At 31.5% G+C, this 16959-nt stretch overlaps 2 protein-coding genes across 5 annotated transcripts; one reads left to right on the top strand and one right to left on the bottom strand.

Annotated features, from left to right (window-relative positions):
* The first annotated feature begins 9037 nt into the window (after positions 1 to 9037).
* On the top strand, positions 9038 to 11220 carry LOC118049317 (guanine nucleotide-binding protein subunit gamma 1). The gene is made up of 4 exons (XM_035059286.2): positions 9038 to 9450; positions 10574 to 10626; positions 10750 to 10794; positions 10892 to 11220. The coding sequence occupies exons 1-4, from the start codon at positions 9313 to 9315 to the stop codon at positions 10974 to 10976; spliced, it is 321 nt and encodes a 106-aa protein (XP_034915177.1). The 5' UTR covers positions 9038 to 9312; the 3' UTR covers positions 10977 to 11220.
* A 1077-nt stretch (positions 11221 to 12297) lies between these two features.
* On the bottom strand, positions 12298 to 15321 carry LOC118049316 (uncharacterized). Of its 4 annotated transcripts, none has more exons than XM_035059284.2 (3): positions 14366 to 15321; positions 13823 to 14247; positions 12298 to 13193 (listed from the first exon to the last, which is right to left on the bottom strand). In XM_035059284.2, the coding sequence occupies exons 2-3, from the start codon at positions 14219 to 14221 to the stop codon at positions 12441 to 12443; spliced, it is 1152 nt and encodes a 383-aa protein (XP_034915175.1). In that variant the 5' UTR covers positions 14222 to 14247; positions 14366 to 15321; the 3' UTR covers positions 12298 to 12440. The 4 variants fall into 4 exon arrangements, with proteins under 4 accessions (XP_034915175.1, XP_034915174.1, XP_034915173.1 ...); XM_035059283.2 differs by having other exon boundaries at positions 15010 to 15321; XM_035059282.2 differs by having other exon boundaries at positions 15020 to 15321.
* Between the last annotated feature and the right edge of the window lie 1638 nt (positions 15322 to 16959).

Genomic DNA, 16959 nt, shown 5'->3' with positions numbered 1-16959 from the left:
AAGTCCTCTTCTTACAAGATGGGAAATCATCTATGGAAGCCATGGAGCTGGATATAATAATTAGTATCATTAAATGAACATTTCATATGATTTTAAGGCACAAAAATATAAATTCATCGTTCTTACTTCAATAAATTTCATCTAATAAAAGAGATTCGAAAGTTTTTCAAAACTCAAGGGAAATACTCAAACAATAAGGGGGGGAAAAAGGTAAAAGAAAAAACAAGAAAAAAAGGGGTTGGGGTGGGCTGACTCGCGTAATCAGGCTTGCACTCATAAGCTTCAATAAGGTTGGGTCAGGTGTTTCAAGCTCGGCCTCGAGAGCAGATGAAAAAAAGGCATTCCATGCCTAACGACGCGTCTTGTTTGTCTTTTCCACCGATGGGTTTCCATCTTTTGAAAAGGAAGCCAGCCGCAAGTCGTTTGATTTCTTACACCAAAAATGGTTTTTTGATGTCTTTTCAGCTAGAAAAACACAACGCGATCATCCATAAGAATAGATCCATTTTTAATTTCAAGATTCAATTTTTCATGGATAGCATTTTTAAATGCGTTAAGTTGTTTTATTTTATTTTATTTTTGAATTATGAGTCTAGTAGTCAAATGATTCATAGGTTGGTTGGTGTTTTTTTTTAATTATAAAAATGAATTTGTTTATTTTTTTATATGAAAAAAACACATTATAATTGATGGATGAATGTATTTTTATATATGCTATTTTTGTTTAAATCCATGTTTAAAAGAGTTCAGGCTACGGTGATAACCTAATATATATAAATTTGATAAAATACAAATTTAGATGACACGGACCTAACAAGTTGTCAAATTTCCAGTACTATTGAGCTCAGTTACACATTGAATCCAACTACATGTGAGTTTGATAAGTTGTCATATTTAATATCTTGTGCTCGGTTGTGAACCTGAGTTTACATATATACGAGGTCGACGAGCTGTCAGATCTAATATTTCTGGATTCAACTATGCACTAAATCAAGTATATATGAGTCTAACAAGCTACTACTTCAATCACACTTGGGCTTGGGATCATTTAAATTCTATGTATATGAAATTGACAATCATTATAAGCTTTATGTTGGATCACAAGACTTTATTTGTTTATTCTTTTTGCTTTGAATATAAAATATTAAAAAACAAGAATAATCATTTCCTTATACTTCTAAAATTTATAAAAGTCTCATAAGGATCTACCAAATTTTTATTAATATTAATATCATATAAAAGATATTTACCTCTCATAAGTGACATCTCAACTCCTTCATTTAAGTAACATGACAAGGTTTATGATTTATACACACACACCCATGAACCATACAAGTATAGGGTTCATGTATATATATATATATATATATATATATATATATATATATATATATATATATAAGTATTCATAATTTTATATTTTATGGCATTTGTTATACATAAGCAATAGCAAATATATTTTTTATTGGAATTTAAAATTTATTTTTTTATTTATTGTGATTTTTTATTAAAAGTTATTAACTTTATGGTTTCTAAATTTCATAAAAAACTAACTGTTTTGCTGTAAATTATTAATGTAAAAAGTAACCTTAAAAAATAATGACTTGGGTGTCTGAATTGGAGGACTTTATTATATATAAAAAAAAGAAAAAAAAAAAGGAAAGAAGACAGGAAAAGTAAGAGACCTGGTAGTTATGGAACAATGGGAAGTTGCAAAAAATTGAAAACGCAACAAAGTCAAACAAATTTTATAGGAAAATAATGTTTATTTATATGTTTTAAAAGTATTTTTTAAAAAAAATTAATTTTTATTTTATTTTTTTATTTGCTTCAAATTAATATTTTTTGGTATTTTTAGATTAATTTAATGTATTAGTATCAAACTTTAAAATAAAAAATAAAAAATTTATTTTAATATATTTTAAAATAAAAAATATTTTAAAAACAATTATATATGCGCTCCAAACAAATAGGAAATGATTGTAAAAACGTAGTAAATCATGCACATGCAGCCCGGAAAAGGACTTCAGAGTTCAGACGGTGAAGAACGCAATAATGCATCGTAAACTTTTAAAAAAGAAAAATTGTTGCATGAAAACCAAAAGCCAACTCTGCGCCACAACTCCTCTTAAAAATGGCAACGGAGCTCCAAAGAGAAGCATCTCTCCCTCGTCACATGATGTTACACAGTGCCCTTCCTCAATTATTAATGGTATTAGTAATAAATGTTAAAAATTTAATTGCAAATCCACCCACCTCCCTGATTTACTTAGATTATGCTCGGAAAACTTAATAAATTTAATATCTGTATTGATACAATAATAGCTACATTCACTATTTATACCAGGCGGGCCAGCTGTTCCTTATTGTTAATATATACCTTATTTATTTTTATATTTTAAAAATATATTTTTTAAATTTTTTATTTTTTTATTTTAAATTAATATGTTTTTATTGTTTTCAAATTATTTTAATGCGCTGATATCAAAAATATTTTTTAAAAAATAAAAAAATATATTATCTTAATGTATTTTTAAGTGAAAAATATATTAAAAAATAACCACAATCACAATACTAAACCACCTATATTCAAGCCTAAAAAACTATAAATTTTATAATAACAATAACAATATTTATAATAACAATAACAACTCATCATCTGTTAACGCATCAAAGAAGCCAATTTATGGCGGGATTTCCTTTGCTGAAACTTGTAGCCGTAGGATTCTCCGCTTCTCAAAGAAATGACACCTTGAGCTGTGTTCTTTTCTTCTCGTGGCACCATGACATTACGTGTTTAGCCCTCAGTATGGCAAATTTCATTTTCGAAAAACATCGAAGCCTATAGGGCTATCAAGTACTTAGAAGTAGCTGATTAGGCCACAAAAATGGCCACACATATAAAATAAATGGCAAAGTCCAGGCACATTACAGCAAGCACAAGAGCCACTTTCGCCCACTGTTTTCACCTATATGTATATATACGCTCTAACGCTCACAGACATAACCTTCTCAAGACCAAATATCACCACACTTTGTGTGCTTCAAAATCCAACACCACCACCTGTCAAAGTGCCTATAGGAGGCGAAAGGCCTCAGTGCAAGACAAAGCTCAGCCCATATGGCAGAACTTCCAGTCAACATTATTGCCCGATGAAGCAAGTCCAGCATGGATGAACAAAGGAGACAGCGCGTGGCTACTCACGGCGGCAACTCTTGTGGGTCTTCAAAGTGTACCGGGCCTTGTGATCCGTTATGGCAGTAGGTCTGATGTTTCCGTGGACCAAAAGTTTCTTTTGGACCAAGCCTTTCTTGGGTACTTGCCTAATGCGACCAAACTTTATATCATGCTAACAGTTTGGGTGGAACAGGTGGGACCAAGGACAGAGAAAGGTTCCCACCAGACAACGTTACACTGATGTTGGCAGGTGCTGGGCTGCTTTGGATGGGATGGAGTGGTTTCAACGGCGGTGATCCTTACACTGTCAGCACAGACACATCTCTGGCCGTTCTTAACACTCATGTCTGCACCGCCACCAGTTTGTTGACCTGGCTCCTTCTTGACATCCTTTTCTTCGGAAAGCCCCTCTGTCATTGGAGCCACACAAGGCATGATCACTGGTCAAGTTTGTATCACCCCTGCTGCAGGTAAATCGTCGTTACCCTTGTTTTTGGCCATCATCCCCAGGCAATGAATTTAAAAAAATTCGATGCTTTGTAATAGGGGACAGAGTGATAAATATGACTTGGATGTACTGAATGCTTCAAATACGAGCTTAAATGACATGGGATTTCTAGTGATTGCTCGTGCATGGATCGCATTTCTTGATTTAGTGTAACCTTAATTTGCAAGATTACTTGAGATTTTCTGCTAAAGTCCAAACACTTAATCTCTCATCAAGACTGTAAAATAGTGTGAATTACAGCACCATTGGAAGTGGGTTTTGTTCATTCTTCCTACTGGCTTGGAGAATCGGAGCAGGAGGCAATTTACAGATCTTGAGGCTTTATGGACCTTGCAATGACACGTGCCATATCGAGGAAATTAATAAAAAAAGCAAGCAGAAAAGGACAGCATAGAAAGCCACCTTGCTGGCCGAATGAGGTTAGTTCCGTCTGTCGCTCGGAAAAGAAAGGCACTTTGCCAAGTGTGTGTGGAGGACGGAAGACCTATCAAGAAAGACAATTTTGGCAAGAGGCATCTTTCGTAATGCGCATGTTAATTAATCAGATAATAAACAGAAAAAATTAAAATAATTCTTAGTTGGCCACCTAATATGGAAATCTTACATGTCTTGTTTGAAATTCAACAAAGAATAATTTTCTATATATATTTTAATTATCTACATATTTATATAAATTTCATAGAAGGGAAGTTTTCCAAGTTGCGAGAAAATTGACAGTGATGTCAACGAACAAAAATAAATATTATTATACATAGAGCTAAAACCCCCCCTCATTGTTTTACAATTGATTATAAACCATGCAATCTACTATAAAATAATAATTTTGCTCGTCAAGAATCAAAGTACCAGACACAAACTCGTGCTAAAATAATATTTTTATATTTTATTGCATAGTATAATTACACTCATGCCAATAAAAAAAAAAAACAGCACAGGCTTATAATTGAGAGTTTTTTTTTTTTGGATTTTCATATTTTTTGTAGAATGTAATTAGAAAATAGCCCTTTGGGGTTAACTTTTCATAAATAAATAAAACTTATTGCACATGCCAGCAAGTAGAAGGTGCTCGTGTCCTTTGAGCGATGTGTGCAACTCCTCCCGGTTACCATTGATCGCTTTTCAGGATGGAGTTCGAAGCATCGTGCTATCCTTTACACGATGGGTTGAGGTATGTCAACCTCTATGATATAACGAAGCTCCGGTAATAATTTTTCTCTTTCCTTATCTTTTCTCTCTCCAACACCTCAAAAGCTATGTTAGGCTTGAAAAATTGTTGAGTGACCCTCAATCTTTTAATTGTATCATCATTACTATTTGAAAGTATTTTTTGATTTATAATAAATCAATTTCATCCCTTACTATAATAAATCTCAAGGTATTTGAAAGCATCATTACTATAATAAATCTCTTTTGATTTATTTATTTTTTTAATTTCATTCCTTGCTATTTGATTTTTTATATATATTTTTAAATTAAATCTTCTTTCTTTTTAATTTGCTTTTATTTTTTTCGATTGGATTTTATTTTTTGATTTAATCCCTAATTATTTGATTTTAATTCAATTTTTTTTTATTGAATTTGATCCTCATTTTTATGATTGCATATCCTTTTATTTTGAGTTCTCTTCTTGATTTTTTTTTTTTTTGCAATTGCATCCCTCATTGTTTTATCTCACTAAGTTTTCATATCATACTTGGTGCTTATTTTTTTGCCATGTTTTTAAAACTTGGCCCGGGAGTGAACCTTTGTCATGTTCTAGGTCATGGGTTATGTCAAGTGATCAAGGTTACCGGGGTCAATCAAATTTTTTATCATGTAGGAAGTAAAAATAACATTATTTTGATAAAAAAAAAATGGCAAAAAAAATCAATGGATTTTTTCATGATTTTTCCCTAGCTAACCACTTGATTTTTTATTAGGCTAAAAAGTAAAAATGGTATTATTTTGATAACAAAAAATAAAGGAGCAAAAAATCAATTATGACTCTCTTTTTTTTATTGCTTTTTCTTTGTTTTGAATTTCCTTTTTTAGATTTGTTTTAAGCTTTATACTTTGTCTTTATATATATATATATATATATATATATATATATGTGTGTGTGTGTGTGTGAGAGAGAGAGAGAGAGAGAGAGAGATACTCATTTTCTTGATTATTTATTTTTATCATTTTCTTGGTTTTTTTTTCTTTCAATTTTATCTCTCAATATTTTATTTCATTTCTTTTATATATATATATATATATATATATATATATATATAGATAGATTTAGTCCTTATTTTTTTAATTACTTTTTTTATCCTTTTTTATTTTGTTTTTTCTTTCAATTTTGTCCCTCAAAATTTTATTTTATTTGTTTATTTTTATCCAATTTTGGTTCTTATTTTTTTAATTGCTTTTTTTATTCTTTTATTTTATTTTTCAATTAATTCTCTCATTATTTAATTTCATTAATTTATGTATCAGATTAGGTCTGCATTGTTTTTTATTATTATTTTTTTTTTAATAATTAAAAATTTTGTTCAAGATTTATTTTTATTTTTTATATAGTTATTTTCTGGTCTCCTGATCAAAGTTGTTGGTTCAAAAAATTAGTTCAATTTAACTTTAATTTTTTATTTTTTTTTTGATATTAGGTTATTGGATATTAAACTTTCTTTTTTCTCTTTTTTCCAAGGTTATCCTAGATGATGAATTAGTTAAATTAACATGAATTCACTTGTTTGAATTTTTTTTTTATGTTAAAAAAATTTAACTTAACCCCATAGCACAGCACAGCACGGGCAAAAAAATAATCTAGTAGGTTCTTTATTTGCTCGTGGGTGAACTCATAGCAGTTCAAACATTTTTTGAAGGACCTACGCGTTGAATAAAATATAGAATGCAAAATATATATTTTTTGAAATATAAGTTAAAATAATAACCGAATGCATCAACCTTTGAAATTATGAGCACGCTTGGCTCCATTATGGTTCGTTATGAGAAAACATAAGATTACAAATATTAAATTATTAGATTATAATAATAAAATAACGTGTTTTTTTGGCTGGAAGTAAAATCATTAACTATTTGATAGTCATATTGTTAGGATGTTATAATTAAAATTACTACTAAAGAAGTAATTTAACATTAATTTTCAAGAAATTAAATAAAATTAGTACTTGAAAAATTGAATTTATTTTTGATAATTTTTTTTTATAAATAATTTCATGGGGATATCTCACAAACTTAACTATTTTGAAGGGGTAAGAATATATATAAAAAATAAACCGTCATTTAATTTCATGGTTACTAGAAATTCTAATTAATTTTTAGAAATTTCTAGATAAATGTTTGATTGTACTAAAAGAAAAATAAAAATTACCCTAAAACATTATATCTAAGATAAACTTTCTTATTATTTGATTTTAATAATAAAATATCTATTATTCATATATGCTAATATCCACCTAAAAGTATGTATATATAAAGAAATTCTGAAGGAATACAAAATTTGAATTTTTATTCCTAAAATTGACTGATTAATATATTCAATAAATTATCAGGGGGTAAACATTTGTGTCCAAAATGGAAACAATAAATGCAAGGTGAAGTTGCTCACAATAGTAATCCAAGGATAATTCAAATCGATAAAAAAAACATTTAGATCTCAAATCTTCAAATGACTCATCCTCTAAAAACAAGCATAAAGTACAATTTGAAAGCTAACTTTTTCTCGAAAGAATACATAAAACTAAGCCATGGAAAATAAAGAGGAAGCTCAAGTTGGGCAAAACTAGATCAATTTATTGAAAAATGAAATGATTTGGTCAACAAGCTTTGCTTGAACTAACTCTTGGAAGACAGCAACATATTTAAACATCTACATCATAGCTCACATCAATGATGTCTTTCTCTTGCTCTCATATTTTCATGGAAACAAAGTCTTTAATGGTTTTTCCATCTTGTCCCACCAAATATCCCTAACCAATAATACACTATTAAATATTAAAATTTTTTAAAAAATCAATTTTAAAAAATAACATAAAAAAACTAAATCCAACCTAGTCTAATCTCTTAAATCCATGACACGAATCATGAGATCAGTTTGAACCAGAAAAGGTAAACCCATAAAAATTATGAAATCAAATTCTCAATCAACCAAATAATGAGGGGTAAAGTTGAAAATTAATCAACAAAATAGGATTGAAAAGAATGAAGATCAAAATTGATATAAAAATAAAATGAAATTAAATTACGAGGGATGAAATTTTAAAAAAAAATAATTAAGAAAAGTACAAGAAAAAACCAAATAACAATTAAAAGAACGAGGACTGAATTTAATAAAAAAATAAAATGCTAAGAGATTAAATTGATAAATAAATAAATCAATTTTGATACAATCAAAAGAATAAGGATCAATGTAATAAATTTTACAAATGACCACATTTTTATAAATTTTTGCAAGGACATTGTGTTTTTCAAGGCTGGAGAGAGAGAAAAAAAAAATATTATCAAAGCTCTATCATGCAGGGGGAGGCGACACACGTTTTACCACCATAAAAGGTGTAGTTTTTATGCTTTGAACATCTTAACAAAATATAGTGTTTGGCTATTGAGAGGTGCGCTGCTCAAATAATATATGCGCCTCCCATTTGCTAGAGTATATGTTGTATAAAATATTAATTTTTTTATTTAAAATAATATTATATTTTTATTAAAAGTTTTACACGTTTCAAAGTTAACTTGCGAAATATAAAAAAAAATATATAAGATAATGATAACAACCTTCACGTTAACTTTGAGAAATTTTAATTTTGAAGGGTGATTTGAGTATCTTAATATGTAAAAAAATCTTGAAATGCTTGAAAAAACCCATCTCCTTAAATTCAATTAACATAGCCTTTAAGGATAGTTTAATAATTTTATTGGGCAACTAAAAAGTGAAAGTCGTATATATCACTTTGAACTTTGAATTGATAATTTAATCCAGTGGAAAAAAATCATTTTATATCTCAAACCAAGTTATAAGTTTTGTGTTATCAAGAGCAAACTAATAATTTTAATGTGTGAATCTATAGTGAAATAATGATAAATTTTAGTTTTTTATTTAATTAATTAGATTAATATTGTTAACTAAAGATGAACTCATCATATTATTATTGATGGAGGGACCATGTCATAGACATAACATAAAGTATAGAGATCTAATCGATACCATAAAAAGAAAAAGAAAAGGAAAATAAAGGAAAGGAAAGTAGAAGGTCTCAATAAAATAAATTCAAAGAGTATAGGGACTAATATGGAATTGGGTGGTGAAAGTTAAAAATTCATTTTGAGGCAAAAGTAAAGCAGCTTTCAAAGGAAAGAAGAAAAAAAGTAGCTGTATTTTCTGCCTTCTCAAAAAAGAAATAAAATAAAAACAGCCAGAGCCTCGAGGAGGAGGACTCCCCTACCATAAAGAAAAGTCGAAGAATCGTAGGGACATTTTCTCTGCCTTCTGTTTGGCTGTAGATCAATCTACAGGGTTGTATTTACAGATTCTTGTTTTCAATTTAATGCGGTGAAGTGGGATATTTCAAAATACAAGAAAAAAAGAGAAAGGAGTGATATTTGAGGTGTGGGAACTTAACTGTTGCCGGAAAAAGAAATGGAGTCTGAAACGGCTTCGTCGGTTGATGAACAAGTTGGTGGTGATGGAGGAGCGTCAGTGGTACCTGATACGAGAGGAAAGCACCGGATTCTTGCAGAGCTGAAGCGCGTGGAGCAAGAAATGAAGTTTTTGGAGGTCGGTTTCGATTTCTGTCATTTTTCTGCCTTTTGTTTTTGGATGGATATAATAAATGTCAGAGCGAGCCTACATGATTTTGAGGTTTTAGCGTATGAGATGTGCCTTTTAGGTTTGTTTTATAGGAAAATATTGTTCGTTATGAATGTTGCTGCGTCCTTAGCTTATTCTATCTTAGATCACTGGAAATGATGCAAAAGATATGCTTAGATTATCTCCTTTTTTTTAGCATGTAAGACCGTTGACTGGACATTGGCTTAGGTTTATGCTTAATCATTTGACTGGGTCTGGACTGGACATTGGCATCGAAAAAGGTTTTGGCTTTGATTGAATAAGAGAGGTATGAGGGATCGCTGGGAACTTTGGAGTAAGCTAGACGATTGTATAGGAAAATTGAATCTTTATGGTTAATTCAAGAAATTTGAAATTGAGTTCCTATTGTCAATGCAAGTGGAGAATGTTATGTTATCTAAATTAGCAGAGCTTAACATGTTGCAATTTTTCGTAATGAAAGTCACCTCAAAGTATGTAATTTATTGTGCAGACAATGGACTCATGGAAAAATTGAAGAACGCAGGGCGTAATTTTTATACTTGTTATGCTAAATTCAGTATTTGTATACCGTAAAAATAGCTATTGGGCTTTGGCTCTTAGGTTAGGAAGAGCTTAGTCCTTTAGTTGCTTGTAGTACGGGTTTGAAGCATTTCTGTTATATACTTGTAGCTAGTTACAACTTTTGCTTATGATTAAGTACCCCATTGACACTGTGGATCTGTGGAGAATTTGAAAAGGCGATAAAACATTAACATGTCTGTGAAAATCACTATCTATCTACAGGTTTATGCATTTACTCTTGACTATATTTCTTGAATCAAAGACAACTTCTTTTCACCTGGTATATTAGGGTTTCCCACTGTGTTGATGTGAAGGTTATCAGTAGGGGTTGAGTTTGCTCCGCACTCAAAAGTTTTTTTCCAAGCCATGTTGTGCAAATCAATGTGGGTGCATTATCATATCCATTTCTTCTTTTTTATACAAGTTATGCGTCATTGGCATGGACTCAGTGTTACTTGGAGTGTATTCTGGATTCATCTTATTTTGTTGTTTCATCAACTTTTTTTAGGAAGAGTTGGAGGAGCTTGAGAAAACAGATAATTTATCAACTGTGTGTGAAGAGTAAGTATAACAAATGATTTTCATTTTCAAAACTAAGGGATCTGCTCAATAGATCCCCAGCCTCTTCTCCAAGTTTTAAAGAATTTTTCTAGGTTTGAAACACGTTTTATTGTTGCTCCACAGGTTGCTGCGCAATGTTGAGAAGATACCTGATCCCCTACTCACACTGTAACTTCTCTAACAACTCAAATATGTCTTCTTGTTTTCCTAATATGACCTATCATTATCGCCCATGATGCTCATTCATTGGTTTCTTCCATTACAGAACAAATGGCCCTGCAAACCCATTGTGGGATCGATGGTTTGAGGGGCCCCAGGATTCACAAGGTTGCAGGTGCAGGATACTCTGATTTGAAGCGCTCTTAACATTTGTTGCTGGAAGCTTCAAGACATGTTATCTAACAGATCTAGGAAAATATGGAAGCACTTTTATTTCTTTAGCGAATGGTTATTGAATTTTTGCACTGCAATAGTGAAGCTTTGGGTTATGATAAAATTGTAAATCAAGTCATTTTTCAGAGATTCTCCGTCTCTTGAGTAGGTGTAAGTTGTATCCTCCCATCCAGCAAGCTGAAAATGTTACTTTAGTGGTTATTTTTGTTCTTTTACAAATTCTTAATAGCTATTGAGAATCATCGAAGGGATTTTTTGCATTTCCAGAAAGCAGTTGGCTGGCTGTACAGTAGTCACTTCGTTTAATAGAATGCGTTAATGAGAAGAGGCATTGCAAGACAATATATAAACCGCAATTTTCGTTTTCACCCTATGCTATTTAGGAAGTCTGCTGCAACTCAATCCTGCATGTGCATAAATGTATGGAGTTCCTAATGAGAAATCCAACCATTTTCAAAAACTAAATAGCCTCCAATATTCCTTTGACGCGAGATTGACTCGAGGGGTTCCATGAGTTCTTCACACCGAGTTAGAAATGTAGGTCGTTGTTGTTTTAAAGCAGCGGTTGGGACACTATTGATTTTAGGAGACCAAAAAATCCTAACAGACCTAAATCCGATTTTGAATCAGGCTGATGGAGAGGCACATTCCATATACGATGGATCTTATATCACTTCAAAAGAGACTGCTGTTGTTAGAACTGATTGCACCGGACTTCCAGACACTAAACGTAGGTTAGATTGATGTTGCAGAAACTAACTTGCTTTTGTTTGATTTTCATTTCAAGAAGCAGAACCTAAAACACACCACAATTTTCATAACTGGTCGCCAATTGCAGGCAAAATCCTCCTACCCATCTTATAAAAGCCCTCTCCCGTGATAAAACCACAGGCTGAGCTGTGTGGTCTTGATGCCTGATGAAAATGAGAAAACATGATGCTTAGAAGGAACTTCATGTGTGCAAGGCAAGCTCTATGCATTGAATATAATATGGAAGCAAGCTTAATTTTGACTAGACCAAAACATTCTTTTTGTACAAATAACCTCATCTAGAGGGGCTGCTAAATTCCATCAGCACGTACAAGACGAGGATTTCTATCACTACCGACCTTCAGGAATGGAAACTACAATACTTCAGAACTACATGGATATACAATCAGAAGTTGCAACGACACCACCAACTATTAAGAATGAATGTGTTTGTTTTTGATTTTTTTTATTTCAAATTAATTTTTTTTATAATTTTAAATAATTTTAATAAGCTATGTTAAAAATAAATTTTAAAAAATAAAAAAAATATTATTTTAATATATATCTAAGCAAAAACAACTGCTACCATAATCTCAAGTACGTAGATTGACATCCACAGAGTTATCTATGGGTAAGACCTACAAAGAAAGAATTCTAGGGGAAGAAGAAGATTACAGAACTTGGGTAGACAATAGCTGCCTCAGATGGAGTAGATGTTCCTCATCTGAAATATTAAGGGACAGACGAAGATTTGTTAGAAGTGACTCTTGCTCCCAGCTTAAAGGACCTGAAGCATACAATGCCTTCACAGTGGACCTATAAGCATGAAACTCTAGTTCATGGATTTCAGCACCTTGCTTTTGTTCAAAACAAGGAGTTAAACGCTTGATGACAGAAAAGGAAAGAAATGATGACTCGGCATCTGAGTTGTGGGATGTATTATCCAATGGTTTTTGGAATTTATGACTGGAGGAATCCACAGAGCCATTGGATCTACAACTAGCAACAGAGCTTATAAGGTTGCTATCTTCAGTCAAACGAGGCCTGGGAGAAGTAAATAACCACTCAGTAGTTGCTCTTACCACCTTGGCATTCATCTCGCTGGATCCCTTAAATTTCTCATCCACTCTTAATTTTTCTGTAGATATCCTGTCTTCCCGCTTAAACAAAGGAAGATTCTTCGCAAGTTGCTTGTGACATCCTCCCACACAAGAAATGAGGTCCTTGGAAGATCTTTCGAGATGCTGATGGTCAAGACCCTTTTTGATGTTATTGTGTCCATCCTTGAGGTGTTTCTGTCCATCTTTCTCTCGTAAGCATGGATCTTTTCTCACCACCAGAACTGGAGCCCTTCGCATCAAGCTACCGGAAGGCTTTGGCTTATTTCCTGTCCAATTTTTGGTATATTCTTTATTGTGGGCAACCTGCAATTGAAGTTACTCAGATATCAGTAACAGTTTCTCCTACAAAATTTGTCAGAAACTTTTACCATTAGGACTAAAAGAATAAAGTGACCCAAATCTCTTCAAAATAAATGGTAACTGGTCTCATACGAGCTTTTGAATTCACAGCAGAGGAAAACAAAATGCAAACTAAAAGCAAACAAAGACTTCTATCAAGAGCAGCACGACAGCTTGGTTCACCGAAGAAGACTTCAGGCCGTATGGGAGTGAATGACTGGAAAATAAATGGATTTAACACAGAAATAAACTGGTTATATGAGACATTGCAGTGAAAGAATACGTCAAGACTCAAGACCAAAAGATGGTTTCATAAAGTCAGAAGACGCATGTTTACAAGCAGAAGCACGCGTGCTAAATGGTCTCATACGGGAAAGGTAAGAAAAGCTTACCATTAAGCTGATCTCTCGAGAACTTTTGCATGCAATGAAATTAGAAGGAGAATGTCAACCTTTCAATTTGCAGATCAAAATGCAGTATGCAATCTCAAAGTACGTTAAACTAGCATTTATCCATGGGGGGAGACGGGTTTTTGAAAAAAAAAATGGAAAGGGCTAGTAAAAAACCAAAACATAAGCAGGGAAAAAAAATACCTTTCCTATCACCGACCAATTATTGCTACGCCAGGCCTGCTGAATCCTTATATTCGATTCATGAAATTCTTTAAGTTGAATGGACCCAAACAGTCTCACAACAAAAAGGTTATTCTTCAACACCTTCGCAATTTTACCTTCTCTCCAACATTGAAAATCAAATATCTCAGCAACATCACCAACAGTCCATCTTTTCCTCTTTTTATGAGGAGGCTGAGGCCTGACATCCTCCTTGTGCACCTTCTCCATGACTGGCTCTCCGTTGTTGTCTGAATGTGATTCATACCTAATCTTACAATAATTGCCACGAGCTGAAACTACACTGGCAGGAAACCATGAGCCACATGACTCGTGTTCTCTTCTTAAAACCTCCACCAGATTCCCTTTTTTAAACTTCATGTTTCAATAGTCTCCCGAGCTTGAACCTGAGAAAACAAACATTCACTTTAGCAAAAACAATAATTAGATTTGTATACATACGCCATCTTTTAATATCATTACAAGAATGAACAGGAAGAAAATTATACAAGACTTCTCCCAAACCTGCCAATGAACACTTAAAAATCCCATTTTGTTGCAGCAGATTGATGATATAAAGGATCAGATCAGTAAAGCAGGATACAATCTTAAGCATTGGCAGATCAAGCATACAAAGTTTAGAGATAAGATCTGAATCCCAATATATCATTTTCATACCAAAAAAAGCATCATTTAAATTTTTGTCATCTATGGACAGCAATCAACAGAGACACAAACATAAGAATCACCAAACCTTCAACAATACGAGATATATTCATCAAACTTTGGAGGGATTCCAACAAAAGATTCATGCTTTAAAAATTTAACAGCCATCATATTATACTTTACATCAGACCAGTTCTCTTGACTTTTAATTAACGTTGTCAAACATGTATTAGACAAAACCAGCACTAGAAATTTGTCACAAACAGATACATATCATCATTCGTTTCTCCTTTTTCTCTTAACCAAAAAAAAAAAACCATTTTCTTTATTGAAAAAAAAAAAATCGACTCCTGCCCAGAAGATTTATTAAAATCTTTAAACTAAGAGTGACTGAAAAACTTTGGACTGAAAATAAAAACAAAAACAAATAAAACCATTCAAGCAAGAATAAAAAAAGTAATTATGCTCAAGAAAAGAGGAATATAATCAAGAAAAGAAAATACTGAAGCTGGCCTGAACTGGGAATAACAATTGCAAAAGAACAGCGACTCGGCTTTGCTGGGCTGAGGCTCATAACCACATCATTACGCAGATTGGCTGGCTCTATGTTCCCAGCCTTCTTCATTGTTTGAAATACTTTTCCGGTATGGATTAGCTCATTTGATAGTAACTTAAAACCGCTTTCACGCTTAGTATTATCAACTATTTTGTCACACTTTAGCAATTTCATTGGACCGTTGATCCTTAGTTTTTCCTCTCACCCTCTAATTATTTGAGCACCGTGAGTTTTTTTTTTTAGTCAGAATATTTTCTATTCAGCGTTCAATTACTGAGGCTAGAAACTCTCTACGCTGTTACCTTCAATTAGTACTGCATTTATTGAGAAATTATTTTTCATATCCTATTACTATATTCCGTGTTAATTATAGATTAATATATATATATATATATATATATAACGATTAACACATTCAATTTTTAATAAATAAAAAAACCCCTCCCCTCTAAAAAGTGTATTTTTTAATTTATTTTTATTTTGTAAATTTTATTAACCATAGGCGTTTGGTGGTTAAATCTGGAATGTTTTTCAATCGCTCTATGGTGGGTTGGGCCTGACCATTGCGTGATAGCAGGTCCTCGTTGTGCTTCGTCGTTCACGAGTGATGGGCCAAATGGGTCGAGCGTGGGGGAAAGCGTTAGTTATAGTTTGGACTTCGGAGGTGGTTGATGTAACAATCTGCTTTTAACTGCTTCACAGTTCACACGGTTTTAAAGGAATTCTATTTATTTTCCCTTAACATTTTTATATTTGCTTGGAAATTGTTATTATTATTTTATTCACTCAATCATAAGCTATTCCTTAATTATTTCATTCATTTTTTATTTTTTTTTGTATTTTATCTCAGTTTTATCTTATATTTTTAAAAATAAAAAATAAAACTAGGAATATAGTATCTGGAAAGGTGAGATTTTTTTATCTAGGAGAGAAGATATTTTTAGAGCAAAATATAATTAAATTAAAGACTGATTAAATATATTTGAAATTATAGACTGGTCAATTTGTTCTTTTCATAGACTACAATAACATTGCAGTCACTGAGTTATAAATAACTCTATTCTTATAATGAGAGGGTTGTGGGTATATAGGTGAGAAAGTTCATCGAAGTTGCTCTTCAACTTCAAGAATATATATAAATATTATAGTTAATTAATACTGTTGATGTCAAGCAACACACAAATGCCAAGTTTATAATTAAATTGGATATATGATGTTATTTCTCACATTATCAACTAATAAATGAAAATGATTAAATCAACATGTCACACCACTTGAAATTGGTATATATGAGATCACTTCTCACATTATCACTCTAGATTAAATAAAATTTTTATTAAACATAAAAAATAATATCTAAATCATAGAAAACTTATTAACATTATTTTTAAATTTAATATAACAATTCAAGCTTAGAAACTTTTAACTCAACTATTTTTTTAGTTTAAATTTTAAATTAAATCATATAAAAATTATTTTGAAGTGATTTTATGAACTAGATAAATCTAAAAAAAAAAAAAAAAAAAAAGAGATAAAACAAGTTTATCCAGGTCAACCAACTAAACTTGTAATTCGAATTATCAACTCTTTTGAATTGAATTAATTTTTTTATTTTATTATAAGATAAAAAATTATAAAATTGATTTACAATCAACTAAATATTAAATAATAAAATTAAATAAAAATCCAACATTAAATCATAAAAAAATAAAAAAAATAGCAAAAAACACCCCAAAGGATCAATAAAATAGAGTCGAAGCGTGCAAGGTCGATTTAACTGTTTATATAAACAGTGAACAGGTTAGTATATTTGTTTTTATTGCCTTATAACATCTTTATGTCATGAGCTTAGTTTGTTAATGCGTGTAAAGTGAGCAACGTCACAGGTTTGAGCTCT

This window comes from Populus alba, chromosome 2 (assembly GCF_005239225.2).
Source record: "Populus alba chromosome 2, ASM523922v2, whole genome shotgun sequence".
In the NCBI taxonomy this organism is placed as follows: domain Eukaryota; kingdom Viridiplantae; phylum Streptophyta; class Magnoliopsida; order Malpighiales; family Salicaceae; genus Populus; species Populus alba.
Note: the sequence above shows the minus strand (reverse complement) of the source record. Positions and strands in the feature narration are given on the sequence as shown.